The sequence below is a fragment of the Sebastes fasciatus genome, chromosome 24 (genome assembly GCF_043250625.1).
Source record: "Sebastes fasciatus isolate fSebFas1 chromosome 24, fSebFas1.pri, whole genome shotgun sequence".
Classification (NCBI taxonomy): Eukaryota; Metazoa; Chordata; class Actinopteri; order Perciformes; family Sebastidae; genus Sebastes; species Sebastes fasciatus.
The window spans coordinates 6,718,454-6,738,031 of record NC_133818.1 but is presented as its reverse complement, the minus strand read 5'-3'; the positions used below and the strand labels follow the sequence as shown (position 1 = coordinate 6,738,031).

The 19,578-nt window shown below is 40.9% G+C and overlaps 1 protein-coding gene across 4 annotated transcripts in view; it reads left to right on the top strand.

Moving 5' to 3' along the window:
* LOC141763105 (gamma-aminobutyric acid receptor subunit gamma-3-like) overlaps positions 1-19,578 on the top strand; it is a 97,828-nt gene that overhangs the window by 68,643 nt on the left and 9,607 nt on the right. For all 4 annotated transcript variants that reach the window (XM_074627419.1, XM_074627420.1, XM_074627421.1 and 1 more), the window contains 2 exons: positions 5,366-5,503; positions 12,431-12,583. In XM_074627419.1, the coding sequence (XP_074483520.1) occupies positions 5,366-5,503; positions 12,431-12,583 (291 nt within the window). The remainder of the gene's footprint in view (positions 1-5,365; positions 5,504-12,430; positions 12,584-19,578) is intronic.

Below are 19,578 nucleotides of genomic sequence, written 5' to 3'. Positions count from 1 at the left end.
CTGCTCTCAATGAAAGGATTTGCAGTAATAACCCTTTTTTCCCCCCACGCCGTGTGGATGGACATTTCCTCTGTCTGTACCAGCTAAGGTCTTCAATAACACTGAATTAAAGCCTTGAAGGTTTATATTTGCTGAAGCTGAATACTACCATGTTGATAGCTAATTAATCAAACATATTTTGGTAAAAAATCACTGCATAATATGTTTTAGATTTGGCCTCTCCATAAAAGTGATATAAGTCATTAGTAATGAACACAAAAGCAAGCTCAGATAGCAGAAAACGTCTGTGTTTGGCTCAATGAGGCTGTCTTTGGAGTAATATTAAATACCCCCCATTTAAAAATGTGCTTTATTAAAGATTTTCTGATCAAGCTGAGCAAGATAATTAAGAAATCACAGAGATTACATCTGGAGATGTTCATAAAGGCAAGTCTCCCATGTTTGTGTGTCTAAGAGCGCTTTCACAAGCCAACATTTAGTCCGTTTTAAATTGAATTCTGTTGTGGTTTGTTGGGCAGTTGTGAATGCAGTAATCGTACTCTGGTGTGGACCAAACCAACCAAGAGGTGCTCACAGACCGTTTCCGAGGAGGCTTCCTGCTGCGGGCATTTGTTGAGATTGTTAAACGACAGGTTAACATGAGTGAGAGAGGACTGACTGATGTTTGCTTGACATCTGGGCCGAAGAGAACACACAGAACACGCTCAATAAAAGCCACAAAAATAGTGACGTTTATAAAGAAATAAACGTGCGTGAACGTCGACAGCAATATATCAAAGTCCGCGATTCCCTGCATAAAAGTTGCAGCAATCAAGACGAAAAAGATAAATTCATATTATTAATATAAGTGTCTGACAACATTATGGAAAGGACCCTACAGACGCTACATATAATGTTTTTGTCTACCTTTCTGGTCTGTTTGTTAATGTGTCTAACCAAATCTCGCTCAAGGAGAAGTCTTGTTCTGAAATCTCGCGAGAGGTGACTTGTTGCCGTAAAACAACGGTGGAAGCATTGAGTTTGAGAGAGGACAGCCTGGAAGAGTTTGTTGTGTTGGAGTACAGAAAGTGTAGCGTAGTGTTATATAAAAGATTTTCAATGTCATGGCTGAATATTTAGCGCTTCTTCTCCATGGTGTTTATGTTCAGCAGGACTGTGTTTGGGTGAGTCCTTGGGATGCAGCTCCGTTATGCATTTTTCTTTACAAATGAACAAGGCAAAAACATTATTGTACTCCCTATTAGACGGACAAGCCAGTGGCCAAACAAGTGATTTGCGCAACTTACATCTCAGTCTGAGAAAACTCCAAGAAAAGGAGTTTGATTTACACACAATCACATCATCAAACTACTGGAAGGAGGAGATGACACCAAGAGGATTACGCATTCAGAAGTTCCCGTCATTTAGCTATGACGATGTCAAATTCAAAAAGAAATTGGAGGCCATCCTGAACAAATGCACTTTTGATTTGATTGTTATTAATTGAAGAAGCTAAGCAGCAGAAAGCCGACCTTGGAGGTCAAATTACAAATAGACTTCATTGATCCCTCCGAACAAAAACTTCCATTTGAGAAGAAACTAAAAGTCTAAATCTATTGAAACACACAGCGCTTCTTGAGGTCGGATGAGGTCTGATGATCTCGCGAGACTTCAGAACGAGACTTCTAATTGAGCGAGACTTGGTTAGACACAATATTCGTGCATTTAGAAGTTCAGAAACAATTTCTGTCATCTAAAAGAATGCTTTTGTTGTAACATGCACTACTATCAACCTCTCTCACCACTGAAGGCGCGTGGCTGTTAATGTATTATGATACTGTTGAAGCCTAATTCACAAAACTGTCTCTTCATCATGAAGCAAATTAGGAGCCTCGCCATTATAACAGCAATAAATTCAATTTATGACATTATAAACATGATGAATGACCTCACTAATCTTCCCCATTAATTCTGAATACTTTTTGATAGCAGTATGACACCTTGCAAACATGTTGCGAATTCACGGCTTTTAAGCTCTCTCTCTCTTTTTTTAGTTTATTCCCCGTATAATACGTTCGGAAAAACTTCCCTGACGACTGGTGAGCTCCGTATAAAATCCATGAAAAGCCTTAACTGTGATTACAAGGGACCCATGCAGTTATCCACACCGCAGGTAGAGCCGCAATCACTGAAGAACACCCTCTGTGGGGCTATATTGGTAGGATATTTACATTTTATTGCACATATGATTATATATGAGTAATGTCACAAAACGCTGGGTATGATTGAGGTCTTGCTGTGTGTAACAAATGCCAAAATCTGTGACATTTTCTGTGCATTTCTCTCTGCTTTCTTGTCAATCAGCTTGCAGCTAGAAGAAAAAGACACTTATATGTCTGAATTGAAATCATTAAATGCTAACAGCATGCAGTTGTAGTTGCAAAAAACAAGAAAAAATGACGGACTTGAGGCTTCAAAACCGACTACGTCCACGTCTTATACACAGTCTATGTTAAAAACCTTTACAATATTAAACATTTCATACGATTTTCCAAACTCAGAAGCTCATTTCATCGTCTCAAATGTGGAAACCGTGCTTATCTACCTACAGTATGCGTAAAGATGGTTGTTCAGGCTTTGTCTGAAACACACTACAGCGTGTTCAGTAGAGATAACTTATCATAAAGTGAAGGGGAAAGAAAACCGCCGACTCCAAGCACATTTTTCTCCCCACCTATTGTGGAGCGACGACTCTTTTTTAACAACCACACCTGTGCAGAAGGTCAGTAGCAGTTTATTTTCCAACGTCAGCTGCTTTGGGAATACGTATAAACAGTAAGCAGTCAGGATTCTCTCCCTTGTTATTTACACTGACACCCAACAGTTTAACACGAGGCCGTTTTTTAGACGAGGTTTTCAAAATGAAAAGTTGTGAAGAACACAATATCGGAGAGTGACAACTTCTCATGAGTGACCTTTAAAGAACCCCCTGTGAGTTTCAGATAATATAACAAGCTCGGTGGCAGTTGTGATGGAGGTCCTAAGCTTTTTGCTGCTGATTGCATCTTTAAATGTATGACTCGCCTGTTTCAATCATAGACTGAATATAAGAAGTGGACGTAGTCACCGTGATATCACCCATTGGTTTGTGGACTACGGTTTTGAAGCCTCGAGTTCGTCATTTAGGCCATCATCATCTCGGTTTTTGGCCATTGTCATCTTGGTTTTCTGCAACTAGAATTGACACAAGTAGGGTTGAGCTAAGTACAACGAAACGCTGAATAAGACGTTTGTAGGCGACCAAAATGTTACAATTAACTTTCATGAACTGAAAAAGTGAAAAACTGTGTAATGGTTAAAGTTCTAAGACTAAAACACCGACAACTCCCAGACCGGACAACGCTGTGGTAGCGACCTGTCAATCACAAGGTAGCCACGTCCTAAAGCATCCCCTGCTTTATGGTCTATTTGACTTTAAATAGGACCATAATTTACTAAATGAACATCATGCTGTATTGAAGAAGACTTGAAACCATCGATTGAGACCATAAACTCATGTTTACAATGTTTACTGAGGTAATAAATCAAGTGAGAAGTAGGCTCATTTTCTCATAGACTTCTATACAATCAGACTTCTTTTTGCAACCAGAGGAGTCGCCCCCTGCTGGCTGTTAGAAAGAATGCAAGTTATATTATATTAATAGTATGAAAAATATGTCCAATAGCTTCAATCGCTTACAAGAAATGAGGAGAATTCAAAGTTCAATTAGATTTGAAACCTCTCATATCTCTACTAACACGATTTTGTTTTCACTGGTGGATTATCTCACACATTACTGGACTTTGTTTACAATAATATGGCAGAAGTGGACATCCCTTAGTCTTATTTGTTTGCAGGATAGACGGGAGAATATTAGAGCCAAAGCAACAGAAGAGTGTAGTTTGTGGAAGAACATGTTGCTTCAGGGGGCTTTTAAAGACATTTCGTAGCTATGAAGACACACTGGCAGCATAATGGTGATGCTGTTTGCAGTAAAGATAATTATACAAACACACCAAGAGAAAATATGATGGCCATCTATATTAGTGTTTGAGGAAAAAGAAAAACTACCTCTCTCTTGCTTGATGGTGATTGCTCTTCTTGGTTATAGATGGCTATCGTCTAAATGAGACAATTTACATAATTAGTCTGGTTTCCACTACAGGGCACAACAAGGCTCGCTCATTAATGCTGTCACTCATTTCTCTCGGTAAAAATTGCTTCGACTTGTCAAATGAGCCCAGCTACTTTTCTTTTTTTTGTTAGCTTTCATAGAAAATGAAGCTGTTTATTTAGATTCACCCAGCTGGGATCAGCATCCTGACGTTTTAACGCTCAGCATGTCCAGAATCAGCTTTTTTAAGCACTCGGAGCAGGTCATTCTACTCGCGAGCACCACTTGGCTCCTCCACGGAAAAGTACTTTCACACGTCGCTGAAGTGTAACAATAGGCTCCTCACTGAGATGCATAACCTATAATCTTACACTACAAAAATGAGCCATTTATATGAAAAATAGTCAAGCCATTTCATTTTATTTTCCCCTTAAAGTAGCCTCGCCTGTGCCCACCCCAGATGACCATATCCTGCAATAAAAGGCTGCTCACTTTTTACCATTAAAATCTAATTTGATTCAAGAGCGTCCTTGGGGCCAATTTACTTGAAATAGGTGAAATTATTCTTCTGAAATTAAGATTTTAGGACATTGAATTACGGGGGGGAGTGGATATTTGTTCACCGTGGGTGCACCACAGCAGATTCCAAGCAAACAAGTTAACAGTAATTGCTCCGTTGGTTTGCAGTCCACTGAATTGCCAAAGAGAACTTACTGTATAAATTTGTATAAATCCGGTATAAATCATGCATACAATAAGAGCTGCATTGCTGCATTAATCTCTCCTATATTCTTTGCTCTCTCTGTCTTGTTTTCTTTCTTTAAAAAAATGTGTTTGGTTTTACAGATAAGTAAATGCAAAGAACATTTTGTATTTTACAAACAAAAGAGCACAAAAGGACAAGAAAATGAATAAATACTTGCCAAAGGATTAAAAAAAACAATAACTGTAGGTCTGCAAATTACATAGGAGGAGATTTAAAGCTCAGATTCAGCGTAATCCAGGAAGGGTCGCCACATTTTCTCCAATATGTCGGCAGAGCCGAAGCATAAAAGTGAGTTTCTCTAGTTTTAAGTGCTCTATGACGTCTCTAGACGATAAAATGTAACTGGGAGGTTTAGGAGAACCAGCCGCGAGCTAATAAAAAATACAAAGGTCACAATCTTATAATCAGCTCCTCTAAGAGGACTGCTTCTTTCACACTTTTAACTCATTCTCTGTGTGCTTTCCAGACGGCTACCCGCGAGACGAGATCATATACAAGTGGAGCCGCAACTCGGTGGAGACTTCGGACCAGAAATACTGGAGGCTTTACCAGTTTGACTTCATGGGGCTCAGAAACGACACAGACGTGCTCAAAACGACAGCAGGTAAGGGAAGACGGCAACAAAAGGTCGACGCCGGAGTCACAAAACAGTTGCACTTCATGGCATCACGACTGATAATCATATAAGACTTTATTGATCCCTGCAGGACGCTGTTTTTTTCTCACTTCCACCTTACCTGCTCGTGGAGGTTAAAGGTCAGGTTTCAGCTGCACACTAGCAGCTGGAGCCGGCTCCAAAATAAAACTCCCGAGCCGCTCGACTACCTCGCTGCCCCCGAGCTTAGCGCAGGTTAACATTAGCGCCGTGCCCATAAATGTAATCATATAACTACAAGCTCAAAAGCTCATAAGTATTCCCCTCGGGTGTGAGGGCAAATAGGTTTCTCCACTGACATTAATCACCAAGATTAAAGATTAAAAAGGAAGTTTAATTATTCACTCCTTTTCCCTCTCCCTTCCCATGCTTCCAGTGCGGTTATCAGGCCTTGTGTTCTTTTGATGATTTAATTTAAGCGTGTTTGGGAGGCAGAGAGAAATATTGTCGGTCCAACAGGTGCCCGTAATTATACCCGCGACTGGCACGGGGTGGACAAGTTCCTAATCCATTTTTAATGCCTCCACGTGGCAGATTTTGAACGGCTTAATAAGCGCAGCATTATGAATGAGGGAGATGGAGAAAGAGCATGACGCAGCGCTGGTTAACCCCTCTTAACCTTGTTTATGGGTCGCATTTATTCCTCCTAATTTGCGCCATACGGTCTTTTGTCTCTGGTGCTCGAGCGGGTCTGCATAATGTGACCTAATTCAGCTCTCTAAGAGCCGAAACCTCTGTTTCATGAATATTCGAGGAACAGGAGTACTCAGCATGATTAGGAGGGAGATAACAAGGAGTGGCGTCACATTATTAAGGAGCTCAGTGGAAATTAGTTGTACAGCTTCATTTCGCAAAATGCGGCGGTAGCGTTTGTCCCGGTACTCCGACGTGACACGGCTAAATCAGATATATCCTTTTTAACTGAAGACGTTAACAAATCTATTTCACTCACTGGGATTACTCACCACGCATCCTGTGTCTATCTAATGAGAAATCGTGTTTCTGATGACACAAAAAAAGGTGACTGATGAGCATCCCGAGACACTTTGATGGCCTTCTAAACTGTGTGTTTTCCCGGACTCCCGCTGCATCGCCAGAAACACACCCAAACTAATTTTCTGCTGAGATGCTCGAAAGCGACAGCAAAACCTACACATCCGCCTCACGCTGTTCAGGAAAATTAGCCCGTTTCTCATTTATTACCTTTTCCCCGTTTCACTTGCCGGAGCTCCATCTCCACACGCATGATGATTAGATCCCCGGCTAAAAATACCTATCATTAATTTACATCATGACAAACTTCGAAAGTGCTGCGCTTCTCTCTCTCCCTCTCCCCTCTCTTATCGTCCCCCTTTCTCTCCCTCGTCTCCCAGCTCTCCAGCTTTATCCTTCATCCCTCATAAACACATGAGGTATGGGGCTGTTTTAATGAGGACAGAGTGGACAGATCCCCGGCCACGGCGCCACCGGGGACCGCCGCCGCAAATCCACCGCTTTTATCAATTCAGCTCTTCAAAAGGCCCCAACGCGGAATCCCAAACACTTCAGTGCTTTGTTCTGCTACCCCCTCGCAGATTCCCCAAAAGCTCCCATTATGCCCTTTTCTGCGGTTACATTGCAGAAATGCTGATGTTCTCCCTTTTTTTTTTTTCTTTCTTTACCCTGGAAATTCTTCAAATGCCTTTTTCTAAAGAATCTGTCGTGAAATTGCTGACAATCCCACGCCGTGTTCTCCGATTGCATCACGGATCACAATGCTGATATTCCATTTGATGTTCCTTCTCTGCTTGATGTGTGAGATCCTTCATACATCCTTTTTTTTCCTGTGCTCACTAACCTGCAGCTGACCGCAGTGAAATCCCAGGCAGAAGAGACGTGTCCAGGCATGCAGCCATAAAAAAAAAAGCCTCAATTGTCCAATCAAAGCATAGCACTTGTAACTAGGCACGGCAGGGCTCTCTAGCTTTGGACACATGTTGAAGTGGGGCTGTAGTAAGAGAGATACTCAGCATTTATAGAGTTTGAAGGGCCAAGCGTGTCCAAAAAACAAAAAGCGTTTATCTGCTCGACACAACTGTTAACTAGCTTGCTACCTACAGTAGTAACGGATCGTGACTTCCAAGGCCAAAGAGCATCTATAACTAACTACTATACAGTAAATTAGCTTGTGAGGTTACAGGTTATGTTAAAAGGAAGCTCCTTTAATGATTAACGCATCCACTGTGTAGTATACTATCAAGAGTTTTGTTACCCAAACTCAACCTAAAGCATCGCTATCATTGCTTAAACTAGCCTTTTACATAACAAACATATAGTATAATTGAATGTGCTGCTGTCACATAATCTGATTCTGGGGAAAAATCAATATAGCGTAGTGTCGCGATATTTTGCGTGGCAATATTGTATCGATACCCGAACGTCAAGTATTGATGTTTTATTGTATAAACTATTAACCTCTCAACAATCCAACAGCCGCTATTCTGTCTTTCAGAGGTTGTAGCGGGTGAAGCCTTAAAGCTAGAGTGATATAAAACTAGAGAACCTAAGGAATCCATTGGTACCAACTTTGTTTTGTTAGCTTGGCGGGAAGAATGCAAAATAATGCTCCAAACTTACACTAAATTTTGGCGAGTAAAAACTGGCATGGCCATTTCCAAAAGGGTCCGTTGACGTCTGACCTCAAGATATGTGGATGAAAACTCTGAGATGAACAGAGTGAAAACTGTATCTTATTAGATAAAACAGATGCAAACTGGAAATAATAATAAATCGCAATATATCTTATCGAAATACTCAGCATATCTCGCAATAAATAAGATCGTATTGTGACTTCATTATCATGATAATATCGTATCGTGGGGCCTCTAGTGATTCCCACCCCTATTAATAACCATCCCACAGTGATGAATTAGTTTACATAAAATATACATACAAATGTGTGGAAAGATTTCCAAACTTGGTAGAGGAAACTCATATTGTGTGTCGGTGTAGCGAAGCAGGAAGCAGCCACAATAACAACAATTTCAGCTGAGTCGTCTTGAGCTCATTAATGGGACAGTTTTCCAAAGATTTTTCCCTCACAGCTTCCAAAACAGAGAGAGTCGACCCGACCGTGTGGCATGACGGAGCCAGTAGACGAGTGTAGAGCGGCCAACTCGGGCTAATACAGACGTAGGCAAAGTTGTTGGTAACGTTCCGTTAAAGAAAGAAAAACCCACAATGGTCACTGAAATAACTTGAAACTGACAAAAGTAATAATAAATAAAAATTTACTGAAAATTAACTAATGAAAATCAGATATTGTTTTTGAATTGTGGTTCAACAGAATCATTTTAAAAAACAAACTAATGAAACTGGCCAGGACAAAAATGATGGTACCCCTAGAAAAGATGTAAAATAATGTGACCATAGGGACATGTTAAACTAAGGTGTGTCCTGTAATTAGCATCACAGGTATCTTCAAACTTGTAATCAGTCAGTCTGCCTATTTAAAGGGTGAAAAGTAGTCACTGTGCTGTTTGGCATCATGGTGTGTACCACACTGAACATGGACCACAGAAAGCTAAGGAGAGAGTTGTCTCAGGAGATCAGAAAGAACATTATAGACCTTCATGTTAAAGGTAAAGGCTATAAGACCATCTCCAAGCAGCTTGATGTTCCTGTGACTACAGCTGCACATATTATTCAGAAGTTTAAGGTCCACGGGACTGTAGCCAACCTCCCTGGACGTGGCCGCAAGGGGAAAATTGATGACATATTGAAGAGACGGATAATACGAATGGTAACCAAAGAGCCCAGAACAACTTCCAAAGAGATTAGAGGTGAACTCCAAGGTCAAGGTACATCAGTGTCAGATCGCACCATCCGTCACTGTTTGAGCCAAAGTGGACTTAATGGAAGACGACCCAGGAGGACACCAAATCATAAAAAAGCGAGACTGGAATTTTCCAAAATGCATATTGACAAGCCACAAAGCTTCTGGGAGAATGTCCTTTGGACAGATGAGACAAAACTGGAGCTTTTTGGCAAGTCACATCAGCTCTATGTTCACAGACGCAAAAATGAAGCATCCAAAGAAAAGAACACTGTACCTAATGTGAAACATGGAGGAGGCTCGGTTATGTTCTGGGGCTGCTTTGTTGCATCTGGCACAGGGTGTCTTGAATCTGTGCAGGGTGCAATGAAATCTCAAGACTATCAAGGCATTCTGGAGCGAAATGTGGTGCCCAGTGTCAGAAAGCTTGGTCTCAGTTGCAGGTCATGGGTCCTCAAACAGGATAATGACCCAAAACACAGCTAAAAACACCAAAGAATGGCTAAGAACAAAACATTGGACTATTCTGAAGTGGCCTTCTATGAGCCCTGATCTAAATCCTATTGAACATCTGTGGAAGGAGCTGAAACATGCAGTCTGGAGAAGGCACCCTTCAAACCTGAGACAGCTGGAGCAGTTTGCTCACGAGGAGTGGGCCAACATACCTGTCAACAGGTGCAGAAGTCTCATTGAGAGTTACAGAAATCACTTGATTGAAGTGATTGCCTCAAAAGGTTGTGCAACAAAATATTAAGTTAATGTTACCATCATTTTTGTCTAGGCCAGTTTCATTAGTTTGTTTTTTTAAATGATTCTGCTGAACCATAATTCAAAAACAATATCTGATTTTCATTAGTTAATTTTCAGTGAATTTTTATTTATTATTACTTTTGTCAGTTTCAAGTTATTTCAGTGACCATTGTGGGTTTTTCTCTCTTTAACGGAACGTTACCAACAACTTTGCCTACGTCTGTAAGTATTCTGCGGCAGTGTGTAAACAGAGGGGTTGTTATTGTCCTAACAGAGTGTAAACAGAGAGCTTGTTGGAGCACAGAAGTCGCCACACTGCAGAGGGTGTGCACACAGCTATAGATAGTCCATCTGGGACGTGTACATTTTTCGCAGTCATTAATGCAAGCTTAACAGAATTATCCTGCAGCATTTGCAAGAATAACTTGACGCTTATCCTCCGTGCATTAAACTGTCAAATTAGACGTTCTGTGAACTGTTCCCGGCTCGTTCTGCTTCTACAACGGTGCAGTGTTGTACCGAGACGGAGGAAGTGGAGAATAATTCAAGCTACAATGAGTTGTTGTTTTATTTACCCCTGCTGGTATCTTAAATTGTTTTTGTTTTTTTATCTAACCGGCGTTATGTTCCAATCCCAACCCGCCTTAGATTGCTTTAAAAGAACATGCACTCTATCTCGGACATACATAACATAAAACCAGACAGTTTTATTGTTGTTGAAATAGTAAAATACTTACTTGATGTTGTGCCTACTGTGTTGTGATTAAGTCGTTGTAACATTAACCAGGTAATTTGCAGTATAGTCTTTGTGATATACAGTCAATTAATTATTTTTAGTACTAGATCCGATTACATGCATCCTTCCTTAATGGGCTATAAAATCCCCCTTTTTGGTCTTAATAGCATTATTGAATTGGCACCTTATATATTATCTCTGTTTTCCACTTCCACACTTTTTTATTCCCCAATATGCTTTAACAATAACTCTTCAGAAATTAGTCCAACTGTTGTTGTTAAGCAAGCGCTGGACGAAAACATGAAAACATAAAATATGTTAATTGTAGTGCAGAATTTGACAGACTTTTATTTACAAATGCCCTAAAAACGGCTGTGGACATCACCAAAAAGCAAAGATGGAGGTGCTATGCGGTGTTACATTTGCAAGCGAAGAACGCTCCTCTGCAACCGTGTCGCCGTGACACGCCGCTCTTTTCATTGCATCTGGCGATTAAAATGATTATTTCAATTCGATGTATGAGGTGAGATTCAGCTGCGAGCCGAGGACAAAAGGTCTCCTTCTATAGATGTTTTATTCAATCCGACACCCTTTTCATGGAGGCGCCGGAGTGGCAGCAGATTATCAAAAGTAATGCTCGTCTGATGCATAGAACTTTGTCAAGGTCACAGAACAATGGCTTTTGTTCGCCAAGTGTTGTAGCTCCATGTCTCCATACTGCTGTCAATTGACGCTCGCTGTAACAAGCATCGTAAGGAGTAGTCGGACAAGTAAAGACGCGGAATAAACTCACTCACACCGACTGTTGCATTGTTAGCTGCTCAAGTTAGAGAGAAGATACTTCCTTCTGCTGTCTCGTATGACCGATAATAACAACTTTGACACATTTCAGTGGAGTTTCTCGGCTCTTCACTGCACAGACATGATTAAAGCCACCTTAGCTCTAAGTTCAGCTTTAAACACTTCTAACAGTCTGATTAGTCTCTCTAAAATGGTCTCTGTTAAACTCCAATGGCTCATTTTTTTGTGTGGCATTCCCTGGCCCCCTGGCTATTTTGTAAGCGCTACACCTAAATTCTGTTCGTCCCAAACTCAATACACAGATCTGTCTCCTTACAAAAATCTGCTGACTAATCTGCTGACTATCACAGCTTCTCCAATAATAACAATCTTGCAGTAAAAGTGTGGTTCTGGCCTCTTTGTTTTGATCACCAAATTAAGATCCCAGCGTGATGTAGCCTCCAGCTACATATCGGACCTTTTAATTACTCCGTGTGTTGCTTCGGCGATCCTCAGGAACGACGGTCTCTAGTTTATGGGTGGATAAAAAACTTACAAAAATAGCAGGGTCACCTTGCAATAAAATGCAACTTAATATTATTACAAGAGATTTCTCTCTGATTATATAAGAAGACTGTTGTGCTTTGAACTAAATGCTAATGTCGACATCAAAACATGCTTTCAATGGCATTACTAACAATGTTTATGATGTTCACCATCACAGTAATTATTAACATCCACAGTCGCTAGCACGGTTGAAAAATATTAAATAGATTGTCTCTCTCTCTTTCAACAGGTGACTATGTGGTGATGAGCGTGCACTTTGACCTCAGCAGAAGGATGGGCTACTTCACCATCCAGACCTACATCCCCTGTATCCTCACCGTGGTCCTCTCCTGGGTCTCCTTCTGGATCAAGAGCGACGCCACGCCCGCAAGGACGGCACTAGGTAGGCGACTGCACCGCCTATGTAGCTGTGAGGGGAATTTATACGTAATTTCAAAGAGGGCTTGTATACCTTAATCCTCCTTAAGACAGGATGTCACAGATGATCAAGACAGCACGTTTCTAGTACAGATCTCTAGCAAACTAACTTTACCTGCCTCGGAGCCTTCAAACTAATCTTTATTGACAACTGTCGACAGCCAGAACAGCCCGCAGTGGCCGACTGGTTGTGTGTTTTTCTCTATTTTACACGTACAGTGTGAGCACATAAATCGAGAGCTTTGGCTTTACATCGCAAACGATCTACTCGTACAGTAGGAGTAGGAAGTACACAACAACATTTCTAAAATCGTACAGTGTATGTCCAGCTTTAAGAGCAAGAATTTGTTGCAATACATTTTCTGTTCGGCCTATCAAATTAGCAAATCAGACCTTTCTTTCCTGCCGATGATCAGCAGTGAAGAATAGCGTTGATGTCCAATATTTTATCATCCATTTACTTTAATTGAAGTGATGGGAATACTTTCACCAGATAATATGTATTCCTCCGCCACTGCTCATAGCTGAGTCTAATATGAGGAAAATGAAAGTCGGTGGCAGGATTTAAAGCTTTTTTGATAATTCCCATTCAATCTGAGATTTAGACAGCTTGATAGCAAAAAGCAATAATCTCTTTTTTTTGATTGGTAACTGCAATATTATAACTCAGCCTTTGTTGCAGTAGTTATTACCGGCAAAAGCAATCATATTACTGGAATACTTGCACATCACTCAACATTGTTGTGGAGTGAGAGGAACAAATGAAGAAAAAGCTGTGTGTGTCATAGTGTGTATATCAGCCGTTCACACATGAATATGCATGTTTCACCTTTAGCTCTTCATAAAGCCATCTTTGAAATGTATGTCCCATCATTTCATTTCATTCTTTATTGTAGAGTTAACTTTTTTTTGTTGTTGTTGCATGAGTTGACAGTTATTTTTATTTATTTTCCTCCCCCCGCTGCATGCCTTCCATTAGCTCATCCTGTGGATGATGATGTTGTGCTGATGGTGGACTCCAAGGTAAGTGTCTGACGAGATGTCCGTGACGATGTACAGACGGTATGTCCAATTGGGGAATTAAAATATTACCTTAGGCAGAGTATCCATAATTTTAACATTATTTAATATTTTAGTGGAGGTCATAAAATTAAAAAAAGAAATATACCAAATTTGTCAGTCTTAATTAAGTCGAAATAATAGTGATAATAATAATAATAGCTATATTTATATAATTTTAGATTCAAACAGAAGTAAAACAGAAGCTTGTAAACGTGACACAGCAGATTATAAAAGCTCACAGTTTGTAGGGTCAAAAGCAGCCTGACCTCCATCAGATCGCTAATTGTGTTTCCTGATAACCGTCACAACAGTGTTGCATCGCTCAGCCCCCCCTCTACGGTACACCATTTGATCATTTGCTATAATCCTAATTAAATTTACTGGCTAATTATTCCATAGCTGGTTTAACTTAATTGAATTCTACTTAATTTATGTGATAATAGTTTAATGGCTAAGATTGGCAGCTAATTACAAAAAAAGATACTTAACAATTGTAGTTGCACTCCCCACCTGGACGTAATATATGTGATTTTAGTGTATTTAGCAGAATCCTGCTCATTTATCACTTCTTGTTCTAGAAATCCAGCACTTTCAACAGGTCAGGTATAGACCTACCAATGTGGGGAGGGGTTGCTCTTTACTCCTCTGGCGTAGACTTTGTTGCAACGTAACGTAGTGTTGTAGTACTCGAGATCGATTTCAAGACCAGCTTTTGAAGGTTCGGGTCTTGTCTCGATCTCAGACAGAGTAGTCTGGATTTTATTTCAAGACCGGTCAAGACCACAACTGCAGGGATAAGCGTCTCGAGATAACTTCTGTTATGATTTGACGCTATATCAAAATAAATTTAATTAAATAACACAACATTTTTATACATGATTGAAGAGGAATTTTAATTTGTTTTATGGGAATGTGGATCTTTCAGATCAAGTTGAGGAGTGCTTACATTTAGTCGTAAGTGCGTCATGCAGCGTTGGACTTGCACTGGTCTGGTCTTGACGTCTCGTCCTGCCTTAGTCTCAACCCCTCAATGTCTTGGTCTTGTCTTGATACACTCTGGTCTTGGTCATGACTTTGTCTCATTTAGATGGTCTTGAATTTGAGTAGAAATTAGAAAAACTTCCCCTACGTTTCACAAACAGACCTGTGCCTTGCTCTCTGGCACGTCGTTAACACTTGTCGAAGGAGGTTAGCCGCTAACTAATTAACTCACTTGACCCGAGAACTCAACCCGATCCGACCTCTCCGACCTCCAGCCACCTTCACCCGCGCTATCACTTGCACCGAGACGCCACACACAACTGTAAAGTACTTTAATTCCACTCAGTCCCTCCTGCCCTTCATCAGCCTGCCAGTCAGCCAATATCGCAGAAGGTCATCTGGAACGCCTCAGCGGTAATAAAGAAGTTATATTGGAGTTCTGTCCGTCCCTATCCATTATCAAGCCCAAAGGAAAAAAAAAACTTGAACAATAAAGTTGTCTCACGTTGTATCGAATTCAATAATAACCCAGCGTTATTACTCATGCATGTTCTGGGGCCAAATGGAGCCTTTCGTCTGGTGCTGTTAATGAAAGCGGATCATAATAAGAGATTGTGTTAGTGCGTTCTGCTCAGTTTACTTTTTGCTGTTAGGTTGATGATTAGTGTGAAGAGAGAGAGAGAGACAACAACACAAGGGTTTATCTTCAGAGTTAAGAACGGTTGTGTCTGTATTAGGGCTGTCAAAGTTAATACAATAATAACGCGTTACTGAAAATTTGATTTTTAGGTTGTAGCAGGCTCAGTTTTAAAGCTAGTGAGTGAAGATACTGGCATCATATGAAACTAGAAAAACCTAAAGAATCCATTGATACCAACCATGTCTAGCTTATCGTGAAGGAGGCTAAATAACCAAACTGTCATTGTTTTGTGTTGTTAATTGATTTACAATAATACATATATACATACATTTGCATAAAGCAGCATATTTGCCTACTCCCATGTTGATAAGAGTAATAAATACTTGACAAATCTCTCTTTACGGTACATTTTGAACAGATAAAAAAATGTGATTGGTTTGCGAATAATCGCGTTTAACAGCCCTAGTTGCTGCAGGTATACTACTGATTTCTTGCTCTTTACCAAAAGCTGATTAATTAAATGTTTTATCCACCAAAAGTCTCATAACTAGTAGATTAAGATACATTGGAGAGGTATTACTTCTACCTCATTTGGCTAGGCTGTGTAGGTAAAATGTAGGGTCATTGCATCACCGTTATAGCAGCTTGCTACTGCGGCTGTTATTTGATGTTTATCACTCTGTCTCTCCGTTTCTCTGTCAACCGAACGCCGTCAAGTCTTACAGTACGTGGGTGGCGGTGTGACACATGACCAAAGCCACAGAAAAGGCTTGTGATCTACCTCAAACAGGTAGCGCGGAGAAGCAAGCTGTCCCAGCCCACATTCAGCTCAACAACAGAAAGTCATTTAGCCTTTCTTCTCTAGTACATCGCCCCCGTTTCCAGGGCGGCCTGAGACCTGATCCCAAGGCTGAAAGGCGGGGAGAGAGGAGAGATAAGAGGAAGAAAAGAGGGGGACAAAACAAGAGTGCAAAGTGAAGGCTTCTGGCATGTAGCGGCAGGGAGAAATGTCAGGAGGAGGGAGGAGGATCGGGAGAGGTTAAAGTCCAAGAAAAAGGCAGGTGGTGCCGCTACCCCCACCCAACCCCTCAAGGCAGTGTGCCTTGACAAGCTGCTAACATGTTCCAGGTGGTATTTCCAAAGAGCTGTCACTCACCTGCTACTACTTCAGCAGCAGGACGTGTGGATGGCAGCGAGGTGGAAGTAAGAGAGCTACGGGTTGATTCCCATTAGACCTCAATCTCTGCAGCTCAGATGGATCTCGACAGAGACATGGGGAGGGTTGTTGGTGGGAAATAAACCCACCTACAGACACAAGTAGAGAGAGTAAAAGAGAACGGGAGTTAATTAAACTGGGTGGAAACATCCATCATCATGCTATACATGAAATAGGCCAGGGTAATATAGGCAGTAGGTGATATAAGGGGGGATGCCACCCCACTTGTTAGTAAAATGGCCATCCCCTTAACCTGCCATCGCTCCTCTCCATCCTCTAGTAGCAGAGAGAGTGCAGGGGCAGAATACATTAGTCTAGTCTGCCTGACTCATTGATCCTTTATCTCACTGAGATTTGTGCAAGTTACAATCTATGGCCCCGACCATGACTCTGAAATATCAGTAACTGTGCTGTGTGTTGATAAAACCGTGGTGCTGAAGTAGCAGATGGATTTGCTCTGAACTATATCGCCAGGGCGAGGGTATTAAAAAATTCAAAGCCGTAAAGGGAGATTTGTCAAGTATTTAATACTCTTATCAACATGGGAGTGGACAAATATGTTTGCTTTTTTGCAAATGTATGTATATATTTATTATTTGAAATCAATTAACAACACAAAACAATGACAGATATTGTCCAGAAACCCTCACAGGTACTGCATTTAGCATAAAACAATATGCTCAGATCATAACATGGCAAACTGCAGCCCAACAGGCAACAACAGCTGTCAGTGTGTCAGTGTGCTGACTTGACTATGACCCCAAACTGCATGTGATTATCATAATATGGGCATGTCTGTAAAGGGGAGAATCGTGGGTACCCAGAGAACCCATTTTCAATCACATATCTGGAGGTCACAGGTCAAGGGACCCCTTTGAAAATGGCCATGGCAGTGATTCCTCACCAAAATTTAGCGTAATTTTGGAGCGTTATTTAGCCTCCTTCACGACAAGCTAGTATGACATGGTTGGTACCAGTGGATTCTTTAGGTTTTATAGTTTCATATGATGCCAGTATCTTCATTTTAGCTTTAAAACTGAGCCCGGTACAAGGCAGTTGCGGCTACAGTTGCATTGTGGGTAATGTAGGCACCAGGTTTTTACAAGTAAGAATGCAAGATTTCTGCTGCAATCGATTTGATCTTTGTTTTGTTTTTTGCTGTCCAACAATCATCCTTTACTTCTGACTGACTAATCTCTACAGCATAGGGCTACTTTAATGTAAACGCATGTGTCGTTTTGGGGAATTTGCTGAAATACGCGATTGTAGTTTTTCGTGGGAGAAGAGTCTGACTTATCCACAGTTTTCACTGGAACTATTTTAAACCAAAGAAATTGCTCCGACACCCTTCATCTCAAATATTGGGCCCCGGCTATATAGCAGCGAGCACTGGCAACAAAAGAAGCATATTTCTCATGATATGGGTGTGGTGGGGGGAAAAAAACCTTTAAAAACCCCAAGGTTTGCGAGAGCCGTCATTCACACAAATGCCTGTCAATGGTGATATGTCAGCTCGGGTGTGAGAGCTGACAATGCTCCTCATGGGAACTCTACCAAGAAGGCAGTGAGTTAAAGATAGGAGACATCAGTCCCTCAAATTGTGTGCTGTGAAGAGGGGAATCTAAATCGAATGCTCTGTGGGGACAAACCGGCTGTATGATCGGCCATGTCTTTCTAGGGTGTAATGGTACGTTGTTACTGCTTCCATCACTGTTCATATACTGTGATTAAAGCATCACTATAATTCCTTGTTGCTGCATATATCACGGTCTATAGATCTCAAGCCGACCGTCAGAAAATACACGGCTGAGTAAATTATAGAGTGGACTCACTTCACGCTGTTGAGTCCCAAGTGTGTCCTTGGTCAGAGGGGACTCATGTAGGGCCATCTGACTGATTACACGCATGGGAGATGCGGCTTTAAGTCGAGGCCTCTGCAGTGTGCGTGAAACACCTTTAATCAGATTAGATTGAAGTTGCCATGTGTAGCATTTTAACCTCAATCACGAGCACATTAATTTGAAAACATCAGCATAATTACCACAAACAAACAAGCTCTCGCCGAGCAGACTGTCAGCTCCGATGTGCACTGCATTTTTTACTTTGTGTTGATGTGGTGGAAAATGTGCTGGAGTGCTTCACAGCTCAAAAACAGGACCGCCTTCACTTTTGCAAATAATACGCACTTTTATTCCACTTCAACTGTTGGGAACTGCATAATTTCAACTTCACATTAGCCTGCTTTGTCAGAACGTATATATCCACCGTTATTTGGGGCCGCTGTGGTCTCTAATCTCTCTTCTTGTTATTCAAAACAAACATACTGATACAAACAGTACTGACACCCACCCCATCGTGTGGCAACTGGACTGAAACTGGCCAAAATGAGGCAAAACTGCTCCATACACACAACGGTGGATGCTTAGTCTTAGCTTAAAGCTCCCATATTGTAAAAAGTGACATTTTCAGGTCTTTTACATTATAAAGCAGGTTTAAGTGCTATATAAATACTGTTAAACTATCAAAATGCTCAATATACGGAAAAATACACACAGCCCGTATTCAGAAATTGCGCGTTTGAAACAAGCCGTTATATATACAATATTTAGACCATTTCACGGTTTTAAACGTAAACGTTCTAAATGTGTCCCAGTTTATTTTCTGTTGCAGTGTATGAGAATAACATCAGCTGACGGGAAGTAAACATGGACCCAGGCTGTTGCCTAGCAACGCAATTCTGTTGCAATTCCATTGAAATGCGCTAAAACGGAGTGTTTCAGACAGAGGGTAAATACAGGTATAGTCAGGCAGACAGTACGAGGAAAATAATGTTTTTTGAACATTACAGCATGTCAACATGTTCTAGTAGAAACACAAAATACAAGTATGAACCTGAAAATGAGCATGATATGGGACCTTTAATGTTGTTGTCCAAACATGCAGAAAGATATAGCTTTAATATCAGCAAACCCAACATTCAATGTCCCAGCTTTTCAGTAAAAATAGAAAAATCAAAAATAGAAAAAAACACTGGACAGATTAAAGCTAGGGTTGGTAATCT